The 21,515-nt window shown below is 52.1% G+C and overlaps 1 protein-coding gene across 2 annotated transcripts in view; it reads left to right on the forward strand.

Moving 5' to 3' along the window:
- The window catches only part of LDLR (low density lipoprotein receptor), a 34,040-nt gene extending 18,198 nt beyond the window's left edge, over positions 1–15,842 (forward strand). The window contains exons 7-18 of one of the 2 annotated variants that reach the window (XM_053911674.1): positions 614–733; positions 1,138–1,263; positions 3,007–3,178; positions 3,264–3,488; positions 5,175–5,293; positions 5,608–5,747; positions 6,781–6,922; positions 7,031–7,183; positions 9,782–9,877; positions 12,229–12,300; positions 13,282–13,439; positions 14,137–15,842. In XM_053911674.1, coding sequence (XP_053767649.1) covers positions 614–733; positions 1,138–1,263; positions 3,007–3,178; positions 3,264–3,488; positions 5,175–5,293; positions 5,608–5,747; positions 6,781–6,922; positions 7,031–7,183; positions 9,782–9,877; positions 12,229–12,300; positions 13,282–13,439; positions 14,137–14,172 — 1,559 coding nt within the window. In that variant the 3' untranslated portion in view covers positions 14,173–15,842. The remainder of the gene's footprint in view (positions 1–613; positions 734–1,137; positions 1,264–3,006; positions 3,179–3,263; positions 3,489–5,174; positions 5,294–5,607; positions 5,748–6,780; positions 6,923–7,030; positions 7,184–9,781; positions 9,878–12,228; positions 12,301–13,281; positions 13,440–14,136) is intronic. The other variant, XM_053911675.1, reaches the window with a different exon arrangement.
- The last annotated feature ends 5,673 nt before the right edge of the window (positions 15,843–21,515 follow it).

The raw sequence follows: 21,515 nt of genomic DNA on the forward strand, positions 1-21,515 counted from the left end.
CAGTAATCTTTTTTTAAAAAGATTTTATTTATTTATTTTTAGAGAAGGGGGAGGGAAGGAGAAAGAGAGGGAGAGAAACATCGATGCGTGAGAGACACGTCAACCGGTTGTCTCTCGCACGCCCCCAACTGGAGACCCAGCCTGCAACCCAGGCATGTGCCCTGACTGGGAATTGAACCAGTGACCCCCTGATTCGCAGGCCAGCACTCAATCCACTGAGCCACACCAACCACGGCTGCAGTCCAGTAATCTTAATTACAGTCACACTGTTGTGTAGCCATCACCACCTGTTCCCATTAAACACGAATTCCCCTGTCCCCAACCCTTGGCAGCCACCCTTCTATTCTTTGTCCCTATGCATCTGACTCCTGGAGACCTCATGGAGGTGGGATCATCACACAGTGTTTGCCCTTTGGTGTCTGGCCTATTTCACTCAGCATAACGTCTTCTAAGTTCATCTACAGCACACGACAAGTCCTCCTAGGGGTCATGGTACTTCACAGGCCTCCATTCATTGTGGTGATTGTGATAAAAGTAGTGAAACAGAGATGGTGGCTGGGAAGGGGTGGCTGGGGGCCTGAGCATGACCGGCCTGTGTCCCCACCCGGCCCAGGGACCAACGAGTGCTTGTACAACAAGGGCGGCTGCTCCCACGTCTGCCACGACCTCAAGATTGGCTACGAGTGCTTGTGTCCTAAAGGCTTCCAGCTGGTGGACCAGCTAAGATGCGAAGGTGATTCCCAAGCAGGGCGGGCTCTGGGCCTCCTCAGCCCTGCCCTCTGACAAGGTGGCCGAACCCTCTGCGTCTTGGTTTCCCCATCTGCTGCATGGGCCCTCCCCACTCACGAGGCTGTAGGAGGATCTAGCAAGATGCCACAGGCATGGGGTGTCTAGCGCAGGCTTAGCCCACGAGGAGCACTTGGTTCTTGACCTTTGGGATTAATAATTAAAAAAAAAACCTCAGCTTACGTGATTTTCCATCTGAACCTCATAGTCACTGAGACGCCAGCCCGAGATCTTCCCCAGAGGAGCTGGCTGTCCCCCGTTTGCCATCGTGAGGCACAGCTTTGGGTTGGAGCCTGTCACTCTACCTGTGGGGAAGATGCTCCAAACCCCTGTCTCTGTCACGACTCTTAGATATCGACGAGTGTCAGGACCCCGACGCCTGCAGCCAGCTCTGCGTGAACCTCGAAGGCAGCTACAAGTGTGAGTGTGAGGAGGGCTTCCAGCTGGACCCCCTCTCCAGGTCCTGCAAGGCTGTGGGTGAGTGCTCCGAAAGCAGCCCCGTGGGGAATTTCATCATCTGAACTTTGCAGACTAAAATGCCCTGGGGACAGAGACCTCCGGCAGGTAAAGGGGCAGTGACAGGAATCGAGATTGCTGGAAGGCCGCCCTCACGTGGCCGGCTTCTCAGCGGACACAGGTGAACCCCATGGGGGATGGTTTGCAGCCCGCAAGGCCATGCCAGGGACTTCAGGGAGCACAAGGTGGAAACCATGGCCCCAAACAGCCCGCACCTCCTCCAGCTCTTATTAGCTAAAGGGACTTGCGCCGCCCCCCCTCCGCCAGAGCAAATGCATTTCAAAGACAACAAAATATAATGGCTCATAATGAAACGAAATAGTTGAGGTTTTCTTTCTATCTGAAGTTTAGGTTAGACCTGCCGTCGTGCACCAGTTCTTCAAATCACCTAAATGAAGGGACCCCGTGTGTTTGCAGGCGACGTTGTCCTGGCAGCTCTGTCTCCCAGCCCGGGCGTTCTTGGTTTTGCATCAGGTTCTGCTTTTGCAGTGGGAATCCAGCGAGGGTCAATTTTGTAGAAATATTTCAGAGCTGCTTCCATTTCCCCGAGTATCTTTGGCTTTAATTCCATCTTCCCTGTTGCCACCCTTTTAGACAGCCTCCTGTCCTCCCCCTGCCACACCCCCATGTGTGTCCTGGTTCTGGAGCAAATTGGGGGCTGAGTTCCTAAAACCCTCTAGGATTTGAGATTATACTTTCTTTCCAGCCTGTAGGGGTCAGTGTCTGTACAGATGCCACCTGACGTCTGGGGAGGGATATCCTGAGTGAGGCCAGTTGTAGAAGTGGGCAGTTTTGTTCGCGCATACCGGTGTCATGGTTACAGCACAGCCCTCAGAGTCAGAGAGACCCAGGTTCAAATCCCGGCCCTGTCACTCGCTAGCTGTGTGACCTTGGGCACATCACTTTCCCTCGCTGAGCTGCAATCCCTTTATCTGTAATAAGGGTTGACCACAGCACCTGCCTTATAGGAGTGTGAGAATCAGTGAGGGAAAACTCAGTAGGAAAAGCACTAAAAAGACTTCCTGTTCTAAGGAATCAATCGCTCTGTACACATTGACCATTATCACTTCTTCATCCTTCTGGTCTAAAATGTAAAATGCTGGGCCCCAGGTGTTTTCAAACTGCACCCATGCACCTATGGTGAGGCCGGCAGAGTGGGAGGTGGCTGCCACTGAAAGGACAATCCCAAGAGGAGGGGTCCACGTTACACCATGCAGGGTTCCACAGGGAAGCACCGAGATCAGCCAGGAAGCTGGGGGAGTGAGGGTGCCTGTGGGCAAGAGCCTTTGTTTGGTTTTCTTGGGAAGAAACAGGTGAGGCAGGGTAAACAGGCTCAGGATTGGCTAGTTTGCATACTTTCAGTGGGCTCTGCGGTATAGGGACTGTCCCTGGTTGTCTGATTCCTGATCTCGGGTGACCAGGGCAAGGCTGTAGTGGCCTGGAGTATGAGGAGGTGCGGGAGGTGGTGGGTGTGGGCTGCTTAGTTTGCATTTGAGGCGAGTGGGTGCTAGGGACTGGGAGGGGCCGACCCTCTGAGATCTGCGAGGCCCCAGAGTCCCAGCATCAGAACCACGTGGTTCACAAACAGGGAGGCCCTGTCCACTCCACATCCTGGGCGTCTCCTCCGGTTCAGCCAGACCCCGCAGGGCAACAGACGGGTCAGGGGTCCCTTCTGCTCCCCTGAGTGCCCTGCGTGCTCCACAGGCAGCATCGCCTACCTCTTTTTCACCAACCGCCACGAGGTGAGGAAGATGACGCTGGACCGCAGCGAGTACACCAGCCTCATCCCGAACCTGAAGAACGTGGTCGCTCTGGACATGGACGTGGCCAGCAACAGAGTCTACTGGTCCGACTTGTCCCTGAGGAAGATCTTCAGGTGAGCCTCAGCCTGAGCCCAGCCCAGCCCTGCGTGAGATAACCATCCCTGGCTCCCACTCCCGCCTCCCCCGCTCTGCCCTCAGCACCCAGATTGACAGAGCGCCCACCTCCTCCTACAACACCGTCATCGGCGAGGACCTCCAGGCCCCCGACGGGCTGGCGGTGGACTGGATCCACAGCAACATATACTGGACCGACTCCATGCTGGGCACTGTCTCGGTGGCCGACACCAAGGGAATGAAGAGAAAGACACTCTTCAAAGAGGAAGGCTCCAAGCCTAGGGCCATTGTGGTGGATCCTGTGCATGGGTGGGTATCCCCACAGCTGAGGGGTACGGAGAGAATGAAGAATCAGTGAGGACTCATGGAGGGGAGGGGAGGGCTCGTGTCCAAAGTAGGCTAGGCTGCATGGCGTCCTTCCCCACATGGCCTTTGGGGCCACGAGGGTTTGTCCCTCTGATGTCTGCTGCGTCCCCTGGGACAGAAGCAGACCCTGGAAACTCCTGCCCTGTAGAATAGAGTCCAAAACCAGAAATTAAAACACTGATTTAAATTGGTATTAGAAATTAATATTTATTAGAAATTAGAAAATAAAATTCAGATTTAGTCTTCTGTGCCAGGATAGGATTGGAGAGAAGGAAAAGTGCACATGTCCCAAGCTAACCGATGGACAGGCTTCTTGAGGCCATGACTGGGAGTGAAGGTCACCGCCACCGTGTGGAGGCCCAGGCAGGTGTCTGCGGGGGTGCACGGCTGACTCAGCACCTCTAGGGCCCACAGGAACAGGCCCCCTGGAGGAAAACGTGGCCCCTCGCCTACCTGTCAGACCACATCTGCCACCACGGCATGTCACAATTCCAGAGGGGCAGTGACATCGCCAGGATGGGCAGCTGTGATCAGAGGAAAGGGGAGCGCTTGGCTGTGGGCATGACTCAGAGGGGGCAGCCCCTGTGGTGGGGGTGGGCGGGCCGGCCTGCGCCCCACGGCTGGGCCTCCACTTCTTTTAACTGCTCCTCAGCACATGAAAATTTAGAGTTTTATCCCCCTTTTGTCTTTTACCACTCACGAAGTGGCACTACTTTTTTGTGGTGGTCTGGAACCAAACCTTCAATGTCTCTGAGGTATGCCTATATACAAATATATGAAAAACAAAAAAAATTAAATTAAATTAAAAAATTGCAAAAAAGAGAAATTGCCCCGGCTGATGTGGCTCAGTGGATTGAGTACCAGCCTGCGAACAGAAAGGTCACCAGTTCGATTCCCAGTCAGCGCACATGCCTGGGTTGCAAGCCAGGTTCCCAGCTGAGTGTGTGCAAGAGGCAATCGATCAATGTATCTCTCACACATCAATGTTTCTCTTCCTCTCTTTCTCCCTCCCTTCCCCTCTCTCTAAAAATAAATAAAGTTTATTTAAAAATTTTACAAAAAAGTCATAAAACTCCTTAGAAATTAGTGTTAGGGTACAGATTCCTGGGCCCCAGTCCTGACATTGGAATCAAATCCTCCCTTTCTTGGCCCTGGCTGAGCAGCTCAGCTGCTTAGGGCATCATCCTGCTACACCAAGGTTGTGAGTTCGATGCCCATACAAGAAACAAGCAAAGAATGCATCAGTAAGTGGAACAACAAATCAATGTTTCTCTCTCTCTCTCTGAAACAGAAACCTCCCTTCTTTTTTAAAAAAAGATTTTATTTATTTTTTTATAGAGTGGGGAAGGCAGGGAGAAAGGGAGAGAAACACTGACATGTGGGGACCTAGCCTGCAACCCAGGCACATGCCCTGACCGGGAACACCAGCCAGGGCTCCCTTTGTTCTTGAAGGTTCTAAAATCCTGCCGGGTCTTGTAAGGTTGGGGAGCAGAAGGAACCAATCTGGGGTCTCCGGGGACAGTTTTGGAGTCCTGGCCTAGCTGCTCCAGGTGGTTGCTGCTCTCCAGCGTCGGCGGGGAGCTGCCCCTGCCGTCGTCCGCATGTCTGTCCTCACCGCCCTCTCTCCAGCTTCATGTACTGGACGGACTGGGGGACTCCTGCCGAGATCAAGAAGGGAGGCCTGAACGGCGTGGACATTCACTCGCTGGTGACAGAGAACATCCAGTGGCCCAATGGTATCACCCTGGGTATGTTCGAGGCACTGTGGTCCCTGGGGGTCGAGCAGAGTCCAGAGGAGAGAGACAGTGGCCAGGCCACCCCTAAACACAACTGTGCAGCTCCCTGAGGTTTTTATAGCCTGCAACTCAATCCAGCACCCAGCCCCACCCCCCGCCCCCACGTCCCCCAGCTTTCGGGTCAGGCTCACACATGGGGGGTGTGGTCAGAGCGGCTTTCCTGGGCGCATCTCTGCTGGGTCCTTTGGGGGCTCCTTTCTGCAGCAGAGCGTCCATGCCAAAGGCCAGCATCAGCATGTGGTCTCTTGTCCACCTGTGGGTTCTAGATCTTTCCAGTGGCCGCCTCTACTGGGTTGACTCCAAGCTCCATTCCATCTCGAGCATCGATGTCAGTGGGGGAAACCGGAAAACAATTTTGGAGGACCAGAGAAAGCTGGCACACCCCTTCTCCTTGGCTGTCTTTGAGGTGAGGGCTGGCAGCACAGAGGGAGTTCGGGGCCAAGTGCTGTCTACTGCGTGCTGCCCCTGGGTGAGGCGCGAGCGCTCAGGCGAGCAGGGCCGCACACCGGCCGGTTCCTTCAAGCCAGGACTCGGAAAACTGCTCATGACTGAAGAGGTCTCAGAGCTGCAGTTGGCTCTGTCTCGTTCTCGCCCAGACGGTCTGGAAAGGTCTCAAGCAGCAGTTCTCAAGCGGAGGCCATCTTGCCATCCAGGGGACATTTGGAAATGTCTGGAGATTTTTTGTCGCATCTTCTGGTAGTGGGGGGCGGTTACTAGCGGTATCTAGGGGGTGAAGGCCAGGGACGCTGCTAAACAGCATACAGGGGGGGCTCCCATGAAGGGTTATCTGGCCCCAAATAGCACCCCAGTGGGGCAATTCTGCTCTAAGGAAATGTTTTATTGGTTCACCCACGTTCAAGCAGCCTGACTCACAAGAGCCAAGAGGTGAAAGAAACCCTGGGTGTCTGTCAAGGATGAACGGATGAACAAAACGTGCTGTATCCATACAGTGGGGTGTTGTTCAGCCTGAACAAGGAAGGAAACTCTGACACCTGCTACATGAGTGAACCTTGAGGACATTATGCTCAGTGAAATGAGACAGGCACAGGAGGACAGACACGATGATTCTACTTCCATGAGGTCCCTAGAGGAGTCAGATCCATAGAGACAGGAAGATGGGTGGGAGCCAGGGGCTGGAGGAGGGGGATGGGGAGTGAGGTTCAGTTTGGGAAGATGGAAAGTTCTGGGGATGGGTGGTGGCCGTGGTTGCACAACAGTGGACCTAATGCCATGGAACTGGACACAAATTACTAAGATGGTGCATTTTATGTTACAAGTATTTTCCCACAATTAAAAAGTTTTTAAGAAACAAGAAATGATGCTACTACCTACAACTGCTTCTTTCCCAAGAACCCCGGAGATTCAGGGGTTGGGAAGACGGTGGTCTGTCCCACACCAGTGGTTAATGGGCTCTGCCATCTTCCTTAATGCTCATGTAGGAGAAAGTATTTTGGACGGATATCATCAATGAAGCCATTTTCAGTGCCAACCGCCTCACGGGGTCTGACATTAATTTGATAGCAGAAAACCTGTTGTCCCCAGAGGACATTGTGCTTTTCCACAACCTCACCCAGCCAAGAGGTAAAGATAGAGTGGTTGCCCCTCCCCCAGTTCCCTGATGGAGCGCTGGAATTTTCTAGAATTTTCTGGCCTCGTTCTTGCCCTGACTCCCTGCCTTTTCCTCCTCAGGGGTGAACTGGTGTGAGAAGACCACCCTCCCCAACGGTGGCTGCCAGTTCCTGTGTCTCCCGGCCCCCCAGATCAATCTCCACTCACCCAGGTTCACCTGCGCCTGCCCGGACGGCACGCAGCTGGCCAAGGACAGGAGGAGCTGCCTCACAGGTGGGGGTGCTGGCCTGCTGCGCACGTGTCTTGCCTCCCCCCGGAGGGTCAGTCCTGCAGCCCTTCCTGAACCTCTCTCTGCCCGTCCGTCAAATGGGAGAGCAAGGCCCCGGGAGGCCGTTGTAGGGACTCCTCGCTGGGACACCCATGGTCTGCCTTTCTGGAGTGTTGGGCATATCAGCACTGTGCTGGGCGCTTAGATAGAGTCAGCTGACCTTTGACATCTGGCCCACTCTGTCCCAGCTCCCTTGGGAGGTGACTGACTTTAGACGCAGATGTCAAGTGAGGAATGGCCCTTTTCTATTCTTTTTTTTTTTGAGGGGCTAAAATAATTGATTTTATTTCAAATCTTAATGCTTTTCTTATGTCTTTTGGTATGTCCATTCTTGCATCCTTTAAGAGTCTAATGTTAATGAGGAAGTTTACCCATCAGCTTAATATACTTTAATTTTGTCCAAAGATCACAGGTTGGGTTATTCTGAGGAGGGGGGAAATCTCTCTCTCTTTCTATTTTGTTTTTTAGATTCATTTATTTTATTTTTAGAGAGAGGGGAAGCGAGAGGGAGAGGGAGAGAAACATTGATGTGTGAGAGAAACATTGATCAGTTACCTCTCAAACGCCCCCAACCAGGACCTGGCCTTCAACCCAGTAATGTGCCCTGACTGGGAATTGAACCAGCGCCCTTTAGGTTTGCGGGACACCACCCAACTCACTGAGCCATAACTTGCAGGGTGGGAAATCTCTTTTATATTTAGAAATTTGTGAAAACACTGTGGACTTTAATATGTGATTCTGAGCCTTCATTTGAAAAAAATGTTTCTTTTTGCTACGGCCATAAATATTTTTGTCTCTTCCTTTCATTTTGAAACCTTGTTTTTTGCTACTTTCTCTTTTTTAAGATTTTATTTATTTATTTTTAGAGAAGAGAAGGGTAGGAGAAAGAGAGGGAGAGAAACATCAAGGTATGGTTGCCTCTCAAGCACCCCCTGCTGGGGACTTGGCCCGCAACCCAGTCAATTCCCAGTCAATTCCCAGTCAATTTCCTGACTGGGAATTGAACCAGTGACCCCTTAGTTTGCAGGCTGGCGCTCAATCCACTGAACCACACCAGCTAGGGCTGTTTCTTACTACTTTTAATCTTATTCTTTAAACTCCTATGAAAATATTTTGTTATTGTGTGATTGGTTGTTTCATTTTATTTCTCTTTCTGCATATCTTGATTATTTTTGTATTATCTAATATTCAGTTTATTTTAAAATTATAAAACTTTCACAGAAAATTGGGGTACATTTTGCTCAAAGTTGTTTTTCCAGTTGTTGACCAGACCTGCCCGTTACCTCTGTGTAGGAAGAACGTGTAAAAGTACCTCCGGCAGCATCGAAAGTTCTCCCTCAAGTGAAAGCTTGTGTCCCTGAAAATGACAGACAGGGCTCTGTTCTTAAGGAACTTCTTGCTTGAAACTGATGATATAGTAGCCTTAGATCCTTAGATCCCCAAAGAGTAAGATTTCATTGAAAGAGAAGGGAAGGGGATGGGGGGAGAGAGAGACATCGATTTGCTGTTCCACTTACGTGTTGGTCGGTTCTTGATGTGCCCCGATCAGGGATTGAACCAGCAACCCTGGCGTAGGGACACAATACTCCAACCGACTGTGCTACCCGGCCCGGGCACGCGTGCTCTTTCAGCATCTAGCAGTCCAGTGTTAGTGCTAACAGTTGCTCCTTCTTGTCCATAACAGGCAGTGTGGAAGAGACTGCCACCTTCCTATCTCCTTTTTTCCTTTTTAATTCTTTCTGCAGAGGTGGGGTTATCCATCTTGTTTTCATAGTATTGTCCTTCTTCGTTATATTCATTGTTTTGCCCTTACATCCAGAAACTTTAAAAAAAAAATAAGAAGATCTTCAGGTTATACTCAAGGCTTATTGGCCATGGTTCTATGTGGTGCTCTCCTCACCTGGTGCCGAGCAGCTGACTGAGAACTGGTGCGGACTGGGGGAATCCGACTGTTTAATTCAGACAAAACCTGGAGCAGGCCCACAGGGGTGGGGGCAGCTTATGCAGGGTATACACCTCGAGGTCTCTCCTGGGGTCCAAGTCAAGCTGTCAGCCAGGGCTGCAGCCGTTTGCAGGTTTGCCTGGGGCTGGAATATCTGCTTCTAGGATTGATTCCTCAGATGGCTGCTGGTAGCAGGGCTCAGCTTCTTGCTGGTTGCGGGCAGGTCTCAGTTTCCCACTGCACGGGCCTATCCATGCGCGGCTTGAGTGGACTCCTAAGGCTACTCCTAAGGAGGGACCGAATGCTGTGGTTGCCTCTTCCCCAAAGGTCATGTGTTGCAAGTATATGTTGAAATATAATCTGCCCTTGTCAGTTCTTCTCAACCTCAGAGAAAGTCTCGATTTGGAGCCAGAGTGTTCATAACACTGCAAATCACCCTTTTTGAAAGTAGATGTTAGTGGGTTTGTATTTTCACTGCTTTTGTTCTCAGTTATTTGTTTATGGCCATGGGCACTCACTGGCACGTGTTGTCATAAGCAGTGCAGAGCTCTCAGAGCGCTCCTCGGGCCATAGGGCAGTTGGGAAATGTTTATTCTTTCAGACACTGACCCTGCGGTGACCACCTGGGAACCCACCATGGCTCGCTCAACTGTGGCCATTTCTGAGCTCACCACCTCCAAGGTGGTGCTTCACCAAGGTAAAGACTGGGACCACCCTGGCCCCTGGCTCATCCCGATGAGCATCCGGATGGGTTCCTTGGGAGGCCAGAGCATCTAGATGAAGAGCTAGAGAGTGGAGTTAGTTCTGGCTGACTCTCTCTGACTTGGCAAGTGTATCTCTGAAGCCTCAGTTTCCCTACCTATAAAATGAGGTTAGTAAGTGCCCACCACGCCCTGTAATAGTGGGCATCGCAGGGGCTAATTCTTGTGAAGAACCTGAGCACGTGGTGGCTGCTGATCCCAGAGTTTGCCAGGCGCAGGGGCCCAGGAGTGTGAAATGTTATCCAGGCCATTCACTGTCCTGGTTTCAGGGTGCTGTGCGCCCCAGCTGAGCCAGGACTAGGGTGAGGTAGGTAAGGTACTGCTCAGGACAACATCTGAGGGGCACCAAGAAACCCAGGACTCAGGCCCTGGCTGGTGTGGCTCAGTGGATTGAGTGCTGGTGTGCGAACCAAAGGGTCACCAGTTCAACTCCCAGTCGGGGCACATGCCTGGGTTGTGGGCCAGGTCCCCAGTAGAGGGCACACAAGAGGCAACCACGCTTTTTCTCCCTCCCTTCCCATCTTTCTAAAAATGAATAAATAAAATCTTTAAAAAAAGAAAGAAAAGAAACCCAGCACTCAAATAATACTTTAATCTGGTATTTTAATTTCATTTTAATTAATATTTTATTTATTTATTTTTAGAGAGAGGGGAAGGGAGAAGGAAAGAGGAAGAGAAACAACAATGTTTGAGAGAAATATTGATTGGCTGTCTCCCACACATGCCCCCACCAGGGGCAGGGTCCACAACCCAGGCATGTGCCCTGACAGGGAATTGAACCAACAACCCCTTGCTTTTCAGGACGTCGCCTGACCAACTGAGCCATACTGGTCAGGGCTAATCTATTTTTTAAAAATCAAATCGCCAAACTATAGCCTGTGGGACCAACCACCTGATCTTGTAAATAAAGTTTGATTGGAACAATGGTCCTAGTAAGTCAGGATCATTCAAGTGTAGTGTCAGATCCAGTTTTGCTAAAAATCTGGGTATTTTGTTTATCATAGAGTGTTGGAACTAATTTTGACTTTTATATATAACATTTTAAAATACTACTGAATTACTGTTTTAGGGGGGTGCCTTTCACTTTTGTGCCCAAGGTCAGAGGCCAGTGTCTCATTCTCCTCGCCCTAACGTGGCCTCAAGGTCACAACTTCCTTGGAGGTGGTCAGAGCTGGGCTCAGTGAATTGACCAAAGACCCACCATTCATATCTTTGTCCACCAGAGGGTGCCTGACCTGGTTTTTGAGCAGCTTGGAAATAGGTCTCACGGACTTTACCGGCCAGAAAAAAAATGTCACATCAGCACGTTTCAGACATTTTTTTTTCCCTTCGGAGTAGCTGAAGCCTTTGTTCAACCATAAACGAGATTAAAACAGGAACTGCTGTGCTTATGGGATGCCTGGAACCCTTCTCGCTTGGATGGGGGCAGGGGAGGGCACTGCTGGACAAACTGTTTCACAGACAGGCCCATCCAGGGCTCTGGAATTTGACAAAGGAGCCCTTTTAAGGGAAAAACTCCAAAATTCTGCTGCTGCCCTAAATCATTGTTGTGACAAGGTTTGTTAAATATGCACAAATGTGATATTGGGTATAAACTTCATATGCACATGTGCAACAGCTGGGAGGTAGAATTAAATCCTCGGTGGACAGGAATATAATTCATGATGGTAATCACGGCTCACGGATGTGGCGCATTCAGTCTTCCTGGCCCATTTGCCTCTTCAGAGACCTTTCAATGTTCCTCTGCATGGAGCCCTTTTGTTGTCTGGCCCAGGTGCATTTATGTGATTAGTGGTTATGTAATGAGGTCTTCCCTCACCCCAATATTTTGTATTATTGGGAAAATAATATTGGGAGAGTTGACACAGGACTATGGAGTTTGATGTGATCCAGCCAGTACTCTGGACCTGGTGAACCCCGTCCAGAAGAGGCTCATTGCCATCCAGTGCAGAGCTGGGCTGAAAAATTCCACCAGTGACCTCTGGAAATGTAACTGCAGGCTTTTACCTTGGAGACCAATGGTCCTTTCCCCTTTAGCTCGATGCTGAGCTAAGGAACGCTCTTAATACCACACTGAGTCCCATAATTACAACTACTAACGAACAAGGCTTTGGAGCAAGCCAGCGGGGCGCCCCTCAGGCCTGGGAGATGCTCCAAGTTCCTCTGCACTTTTAAGGGCAATGAGTCGTGTCAGGTGTTTTCCTTTGAGTGAGTCATCACACACCTGCCGTGCTTCCGAGGCCCTGACTGTGGATCTGAGCCGCACTTTCTCCCTTCTCTCGTGCAGCCTGGAACAACACGACTCAGGACCAGAAGAGGCCCAGGAGCGTGGGTGTGCTGTACATTGTCCTCCCCATTGGTAAGCCTACTGGTCGGCCCTCCCTCGGTTCCCTGACCTCCCGCTTAGCCAGCTTTTCTCCCAGGAATGGTGTGTCCCAGTTGTGCGTCCTATTCATCATTGCACTCCCCTTTCTAGCTTCATTCATTTAACAAATCTTGTTGAGCCCCAGTTGTGTACCAAACCTGCTTCTGGGCATGGGGGACACAGCTGTGAAAGAAATAAACACCCTGCCCCCTGGGAGCTGACAGTGAATAAAATGAGACAGCTGACGTGTCAGATGGGGAGGTGGGTCCAGAGTCCCGGGTGTGCAGTGATGGGTGCTGTAGGGAAGGCCTCCCTGACACCTGGGGGAGGCGAGGCGAATGGTTCCCTTGCAGGGGCAGTGTAGAGAGCTCCACTTTCCCTTCTTCAGCCTGTCAATCACAGCTTAGTTAGCACCACACCCATTTTCCCTTTTCTGAGGAAGTCCTCTTGAAGTGTCCCTTCAACACCCAGCCTACCCACAGATACCTGCCTCTTCAGAGACCTTTCAATGGTGCCAATAGTCGCCCGACTATGGGTTGAAAGACGTGGCAAGTGGGACCCTCTCCTCCCTGGGGGCTGCCAAAGGTGGCACCTGCCCTACTTCTTCCCAGCGGAGGCCAAGTCTCTCTCACCCTCCAAGAACCAGCCAGACTGTTTTATGAAGCTGGGCTGGGTAAACCCTTGGCTGTGCTCTGGATTATCTAAAAAAGCAGTAGCCCCTCGTGTGGGTAATCCAAGGAGAAACCTGGAAGAATCCACCGCAGTTGAGCATTTCTGGGGTGAAGCAGTCACGGTGGTCTTCAAGTGAGAGGCTGGTTGTGCTCATAGATTATTTATTATTATTATTATTATTTTTCCAAAGAACAAGTATTCCTTTAAATCAGAACAAAACCATTAACAAATAAAAAGGCTGGGGAGTTTGGGCACTGGGCGGGGCACAGGACAGGGAGTGACACCAGGCTGCCTGTCCCACAGTGCTGCTTACCCTTCTGTGCTTTGGGACCTTCCTCCTCTGGAAGAACTGGCGACTGAAGAGCATCAATAGCATCAACTTTGACAACCCCGTGTACCAGAAGACCACGGAGGACGAGGTCCACATCTGCCACAGCCAGGACGGCTACACCTACCCCTCGGTGAGTGCCCCGCCCAGCTGGGGGGGCCACGGCTGCCTTGTGAGAGTGTAAGATCCTCCAAAGCCATCCTCGTGCTTGGGGAACAGGGAGCATGGATAAGGAGAGACCATAAGTCATGGTAACGGAACAGAGGAAAGCCACTGGGGGCTGGGAGAGGGGAGAGGCAATTTTAGATAAAGTGGTTTGGGCAGGCTTCCCTAAGCAGGAAGTGTGTGGTGTGCAGAGGGCACAGGCTATGCAAAGGCCCTGAGGCTGGGTCCTGCCTGGTGTGTTTGAGCACAGTGGCCACATGGCGGCTAGCGTAGGAGCGGACAGAGGGGAAAGAGGGAGGCGACAAAGGCAGTGAGTGTGCCTGACAGATGCAGCAGAACTTTGTGGGCCATTGGGACGACTAGGGATTTGCTCGAGTGAGGTGGGAGCCATGAACGGCTCTGGGAGAAGGGACTTGGCCTGCCTTGTGCTCACGAGCTCCCCCTGGTGGCCACTGGGGAAGGGTGAGGGCAAAATCTGACTAGGGTGCTCACACGCGCCCTCTGGAGGCTGTGGGGGCAACAGAGTGGTGCCGAGGTCAGTATCCAGGAGTCCAGGGAGGAAGTGACTGTGCTGGTCCAGGCCGGTGATGAGGAGCAGGTGGCCTCTGGCCATGTTTACTGGGTGTTGGACTGATTATTTCCGGTGTTTATCGTTTCATTGACAGAGACAGATGGTCAGGATGGAGGATGACATAGCATGAGCTGCTGCCTTGAGTCCTGTCCCTCCGCAGGACCTGCTGCTGGTCAAGGGCAGGAAGAACACTTTCTCCCCAAACCCTTGACCTTCCCAAAACCCTCCTTCAGACCCCAACACCCTCCTGTACCACTCACAGAAAGAAGTGGTGGCCAAAAGTACTGCTGGCGGCTGCAACTCGACACTGGCATCCATGGGCCTGTCTGCCAGAGCTTTGTTTTATATATTTATTCATCTGGAAGGCAGGCGGCAGTGCACATGGACTGGGTTTTGACATTTTTTTCTTGACCTTCTCTCCTCGACTGTCTCCTCACCTGAGGAACTGGTGGACAGAGGGACACCAAGCCGGAGAAAGCAAGTGGCTTTGAACACCTAACTGCAGGTGCTGCCCCCAGGGTCCCAGGCAGCTGCTGAGCCCCTGACCTCAGGAGTAAATTATGTTTACCTCTGCCTGGCAGGCCTGGATGGACACAAGAGTAAGCTTTTGCTCTGCCACTGAAGATCAGGATGAAATCGGTGTTTTCTAATAAGCCAGTAGGTGCCCTCCCCTTAAGCCGGGAAAGGGACCTTGGCGTTGGTGTTGATATGGCTGAATCCAGCGCACTGGGGCGGCCCATTGAACCCCAGCTCATTCACCGAAACCTCATTAGTTACCCAGGGAAAGCCTGAGCCACCCATTGCCCTTAATATTTATTAAGTGCCTAAGACACCTGGGTACCTTGTGTGTAAAGTAAGTGGCCTCCAGCCTCTAGCAGTGTCCTTCAGCCCCTGAGGTGGCTGTCTGGCCCCCAGCCTTGTGCCCCATCGCCCGCCTCCTCTAGGTGCCCTTGCACTTTTCCAGTTCAGGCTTGTACATTCTATAACGTCTACATTTGTTGCTATTTTGCACTGTTTTCTGTTCTGGCTGGGACAGGCTCCTAGGCTGGAGAGGGTCTGGGAGTGGAGAGGGGATGAGGTGCTGTTTCGAGGCCTTTCTCCCAGGGTTTCAAAGCCAAGATCGTGATTATCTGGCTAGCATTTCCACTTCTAGGCACATGCCCCTGAGCTATTAATCTCCCCGACAGGCCAGCTGTCACGGATGGGTGTCCGTCTGACACGTGCATGATGTTTCTGCCCTAAGACATCCCCTAGGTGCGGTCATTGTATGGGCCTTATGAAACAAGAAAGACTTCTGAGATTGTCACACGTCGTATTTACAACCGGAGACCACGGAAGGAGCCCCCGTGGCGCCCTTGCCCACTGTGCACTACACAGCCACAAAGCCTGTGCCCCGCCCTGCAGGGAGCTGTGAAAGGAGTTGCTCTTTCTGAAGCCTGTAAATAAATCCCTGGACGTAGGAGCAGGGCATTTTATGTTTGCACTTTGTATGTCTGTTGAGACATTTATCATTCATATATATATGAAAACCAGATCTATTTATTTTTGCAAACCCTGGGTGCTGCATTTGTTTGGGGGGCCCCTGAGGGGATCTGCATTGGGGGTGACCGTCTGAGAGGCCTTGTCTTTCTGGACAGGTGATTCATGCAGCCTCTGTTCAAGAGCATCGTGTCCACGTTGCCTATAGGGGCTGCTTTGGGAGGGTTGGCTGTTGATTTTAAACCACTGTATAGAATGTTTTTATAGTCTGAATGTCTTACTTGGGCTGATTAACTTTCTTAAATGAACCATTTGGCTAAACCTGCCGCACTTTTGTCTTCTGTTCCCTCACTCCTTCCATCTGTTAATGGGCTCGCCTCAGCAGGGAGAAGGATCTGGAGAGGGAGCTTTTCCCCAGAGCTCAGGGCAGGCTGCAGTGGGGGTGATGTGCTCCGCCGGGGAACAACTCTGCTGGGTGCTTCCCTGAGTTGGGGTTTTGCTGTATCTCCTGCTTGTCCATTCATGCAGCATTTTTGGGCACCTATTGTGTGCCAGGCCCTGTTCTAAGCATGCAGGACACTGCAATGAGTAAAAAACAATAAAAGTGACTCAGGTTCTGGGCCCTCAAGGACGTGACATTTTAGAAGGAGAGAGATAAAATTACTATATTTTAGAAGAATGTTAAACAGGGCAATGGGAAAAATACCTGGCAGAGCAGGGTTCTCTAAGGTGACGTTTGAGCTGAGTCCAAAAGAACCAGCCATGTGAGGATCCGTGGGGAGGAGGAGTTACTGCGGCTGAGACATACATACAAGGCCCCAGAAAATGTGTTATTTCTGAAGGCCATGTCTCTTCGAACCTTTGGGTCCTAAGAGTGGGTGGTGTGAGGTCCTTAAAAGACAAAGGATAAAAATGTGATTCCATTCACCGCTGAGGTATATAAAATCAAGATTTCATAACACAGATACAAATAATAAGTTTGGCGAATGTGACTAGAGATTCCACATGGAAATATTGGGCTAGAACCTGGGGTGTCTGGTATGAGTGCTGCGGTCCATCTCAGTACTCTACACCCCCACTGTCTTGTGCATCCCAGGTTTACTTGAGCCGGGGCCTGTGGGCATTTCAGACCCCTGCCCAGGAGCATGGCAGTCAAGCCGCACATAGTCCTGGCGTATCAACTGGGTACAGTCAGCCCACGACAGGTCTTTGGACAGAAAGAACTTAACCCAGAGACCTAAGCATGAAATGCAAATGGGACAGACCGTGAGATGCCACCTCACACCTATTAAGATGACTGTTATAAAAAAAGATAAGCATTGGCAAGGACATGGAGAAATCAGAGCCCTTGTGCACTGTAAGTGGGAATGTAAAATGGTGCAGGCACTGTGGAAAACAGTGCGGTGGTTCCTTGGAAAATTAGAAATAGAGTTACGGTGTGATCCAGCGATTCTTCTAGGTATATACACCCCAAAGAATTGAAAGCAGGGACTTACAGAGTTACTTGTACACTGATGTTCACTGCAACATTACTCACAAGAGCCAAGAGGTAGGAACAGCCTGTCTGTCGATGAATGAAGGAAGGAAGGAAGGAAGGAAGGAAGGAAGGAAATGTGGTGTATTCATGCAATGGAATGATATTCCGTCTTAAAAAAAACATTCAGACATGTGTTACAACATGAGCCTTGCTCAGTGACAGGTGAGTCACACAAGAACAGATGCTGTCTGGCTGCAGTTAGAGGAGGTCCCCAGAGTCAGATTCAGAGACAGGAAGTAGATGGTGGGTGCAAGGGGCTGGGCGAGGAGAATGGGAGTTAGCGTTTAATGGGGACAGAGATTCAGTATGGGAAGGTGAGGAAGTTCTAGAGATGGATGATGGTGATGGCTGCACAACAATGTAAGTGTACTTAATGCCCCTGAACTGGACATTAAAAATGGTTAAGCCCTGGGTGGTGTGGCTCAGTGGATTAAGCACCAGCCTGTGGACCGAAAGGTCACTGGTTTGGTTCCCCGTCAGGGCACATGCCTGAGTTGCAGGCCAGGTGCCCGGCTGGGGGCGTGTTAAAGGCAACCAGTTAATGTATCTCTCTGGCATTGATGTTTTTCTCCCTCTTTCTCCCTCCCTTCCTGTCTCTCTAAAATAAATAAAATAATTTTAAAAAGTGGTTAAGATGATAAATTTTGTTACGTGTATAGGACCACAATTTAAAATAATTTGTGATAATTATTATTTTTTTAAAGACCAAATAGGGGACAAGGAGGCAACCAGAAATAAGCCACAGCAGAGGGAAGGCAGGGCAGGAATGGACCCCCAGCAGGCAGCCTGGTGTCAGGGCACTGGGGTGGGAAAGTGCTTGGGCTGGGCCAGGCCACCTGGTTTGGGATGGGTGACCTTGGGCCCATCAGAGCTCATTTCCCCAACTGAAAATGGGGCCAAGGTTAATCCTACCTCCCTGCCAGCTTTCTGAGTTGGGGATGCGGGCTCTGTGGTTGGATGTGAGGGCCAGGAGCTGCAGGGACTGTTATCACTTCTGTGTCCACAGGGTGGCACTTCCTTCCTTCTGCCTTTAGTCTTGGGAAGGTTCCAAAATGCCTCTAGGGTGAAAGCTGAACAGGCCGCACAGGAACCATGGGGCCTGCACACAGCGGGTCAATAATTGCTTGATTGACTGATTCCCTGCTCAGCCGTGTGGCAAACAGGACAAATGAACTTGAATGGCCGGGCACACAGAGGAGGGGATGGCCAGAGGGGGCCTTGAAGGGGTGGGGGCAGGACTGAGCGCATGGGAGAAGCCAGAGGTAACGGAAGTTTCTGGTATCTGGCCTTGGCGGTTTTGTTCAGGGGCTCCCAGCTGTGGCACTGACTATGACAAAGGCTGGAATTTGAGCTTTGTGACAAATCAGGATAAACATGTCTACAGGATTGACTCATCTGCTCCCTGCAATGGCCATCTAAGGGGAGCAGCGATCGACCCCCACTTCACAGAGGGAGAAGGGAGGTTCGGGGTCCCTGGGCCCAGACTCCCCTTGCCTTTTCCACCACCAGCCTGGGAGGGTCACCAGGGGGAATGACCCCCCTTTCTGGCTGCAGTTCTCTGGGCTCAAAACGGGGTCCCTCAGTGAAAGGCATGTCACCCAGGTAAGATTCAGCTCTTGGATGTGTGGCCAGCTCCCTGGTCCGTGGGATTGGCACACACCCCAAGAGCTGGCTCTGGAGGGGTCGGGGGGCGGCAGTCTGCAGCTTGGGGGCTACCACCCAGAGTATGAGGTAGAGGCTTAAGAGGTTGAGGTGGGTGGCAGAGGAAGCTGTTCTCCCAAGCCTGATGCCCCATCTCCTGTCCTCTGAGGCAGTCCGCCCCCAGCTCTGGCGTCCAAACCACAGCTGCCTGCGGTGAGTCAGGCTGGGGCCTGCGGGGCTGGGCCAGGTCCTCTGGAGGGAAGGAGGGCAGGGGGAAGACTGCCCGCCCCCCCACGCCCTGCCTGGCAGGCCATCCCCCAGAGGGAGGCCCAGTATACCCTCCCCCACCCCCAGGAAGTGAATCCCTGAGATGAAGGAATGAGGCTGAGGGTTGTGTGAGTCAGCACAGGTCATACCACCCACCCAAAGGAACAGGGAAGCCGGATGGGGGGCAGGGAATGAGACTAGTACAGCCCCCAGGACTCCTGGATCTGGTCCAGTCTCCCCTCCAGGCAGTTCAGCTCTGGTTTCAGTGTAGCTTCCTGCCCTCAGTGGAGGGGCTCCCTCCTCCCCAAGCCCCACCCTTCCGAGCCCAGCTGCTCCCACTCATCCTGTCCTCCTCTCCCACACTGCTTGGGATGAAGGAGGGGAGCTGGGGGCTCATAGTGAGACCAGACCCCTGGAATCTGAAGACCCTCCCCAGGTCTCACTGGACTGCAGGCCCAGCGTGATCAAGCCCTGTGACCTCAGGGTTCCCTCCACGCTGGCCTCTCCGTGGCCCCAGAACACCAGCCTTTGTATTTGCTGTTCCTCTGCCAGGATCACTGTCTCCACACTTTTGTCCCCTGGGGGCTCAGGTCTGGGCTCACGTGACACATCCTCCATGGTTCTCCTACGAAGTTTCCCCTCCCCCCCAAATAGCAATAGCATGTATCAATAACCGAAATGACTTCACTCATAGGTCAGGGTTAAATTCAAATTCTGGATCTAGTTCAGACCTCAGCTCTGATAACCATTAGCTGCAGACGCTTACACAAATAGCTTGACCTTTCTGCGCCTCAGTTTCCCTACCTGTAAGGGAACACGGAACCAGGCACACAGCACCTGCTCCTCCATGGTTTGCCATGGCCTCCCCTAGCATGTGGCTTCCTGAAGGGGGAGTGGTGGCAGGTCACAGGTGCACTGTCCGTATTTCTGAGTCAGTCAGAGAGGCCACTGGGAGGAACTGGGGCCACCGTGTGGATGGACCAGTGTGGGCCACACACAGAGTCCCTGGGAATCCAATCACCACCATGCTGATGCTCAGAGACCAGTCCTCCTGGCCTCTTCACAACCTCAGCCCACCAAGTTGTCAAAGGTCATGCGCTGTACACGCTTGGCCTCTTGCCCCAGCAGCACCACCTATCAGCCAGGTCGGCCAGGTGCGTGACTGCATGGCCAGCAATCACTGATACATAAGGACTTCATAAGGTTCTGGAACCTAAGCTTATTTTTGTCACCCTTTAGGGCTTGACCAAGTGCAGATGTTAGTCCCAGTTCCCTCTTGTCTCTTTCTACCTGTGTGACCTTGGACAAGGGCCAGATGTTTCAGAGGCTACTTGTCATCTGAGAAGCCAAGAGACCCTGGGGCCCCACAGTCCAGTGATTTTGTCAATGGACTGGTCCTCGCCTTGCCTGTTTCCCCATCTGTAAAATGGGTTCTCACCACTTCAGACGGTGCTAGGCCTGCACTGGACGTTTTTGGAGGTGGGGTTGCAGGATTAGGAATGGGAGTGGTGGTGTGGGGTTGGCCTACAGTCCTGCAGTAAGGTGACCTGGTTCCCCACTCCCTAGTCCTGGGGACATCAATCTTGCTCCTTCCTCTTCAGGACTGGGCCTAGTGCTCAGCATGCCTCTGGCCAACCTCCAGGATTCAGAAAAGAGCTGGTGGCTGCCAATGGAGCGAAGGCTGGAGACTGTGGGCCTGATCTATCCTACTGGCTGTCCAGGCATCCAGCCAAAACCAGGCAGTGAGTCAGGGCCCAGGCATGTTAGAGGACCAGGGCCTCTCTGGGCCCCTGTGAGCTCAGGCGCCTCCCTGAACCCACCCACCCACAGGGCTGGCCAGGCCATGCTTCCCCCACCACTTGCTGATTCCTTCAGGTCAGTCCCTAAGGGACCTTCTTCCTCTTGGGGAGACTGAGCTCTGGACAGGCCAAGCCCTCTGTGGCTCCCTTCTAGAACAATGCCAGGCTATTGCTTGGGGAAGGACAGCAGGCCCACAGGGGACTTAGGCCCTATGCCAGGGACACAGATAAGCCTCTTCTGTCATAGGACTCAGCTCCATGCCTCTCTCTCCCAGGCACTTGACGGCTGGAGGGAAACATGCTCTTCTCTGCCCTGGATCTATTCTAAAAAGCCCTTGGGGCCTACCAAAGCTGGGGTGCACTCCTGACACCTTCACCAATAAAGGTGAGCAGGTGGAGGCCAGCTGTGTTGGCAGAAATGGCCACCAGGGCGACAGCTGTTACTCAGCTGACCACGGGCCAAAGCCTGGCTTGTTTCTGGCTGAGGCTACAAAGCTGGTGGGCAGCTTCATGTGGGGCCTACCGGCATCTAGAGGGTGGAGGCCAGAGATGTTGCTGAATGTCCTGTAATGTCCAGGACTGTCCCACCACAGAGAATGACTGGCCTGATTGTCACTAGGTCTCAGGTGGGAAAACCCTGGTCTAGGTTGTGTCCTTTGCCCTTTGGAAGTTGATGGTACACATGGAGGCTCTGCTCCCACTTCACACTATAAGACCACTGACCTGGAAAACACTAGCAGCCCAGAAGGG

This window comes from Desmodus rotundus, chromosome 9, assembly GCF_022682495.2.
Source record: "Desmodus rotundus isolate HL8 chromosome 9, HLdesRot8A.1, whole genome shotgun sequence".
NCBI classification, from domain to species: domain Eukaryota; kingdom Metazoa; phylum Chordata; class Mammalia; order Chiroptera; family Phyllostomidae; genus Desmodus; species Desmodus rotundus.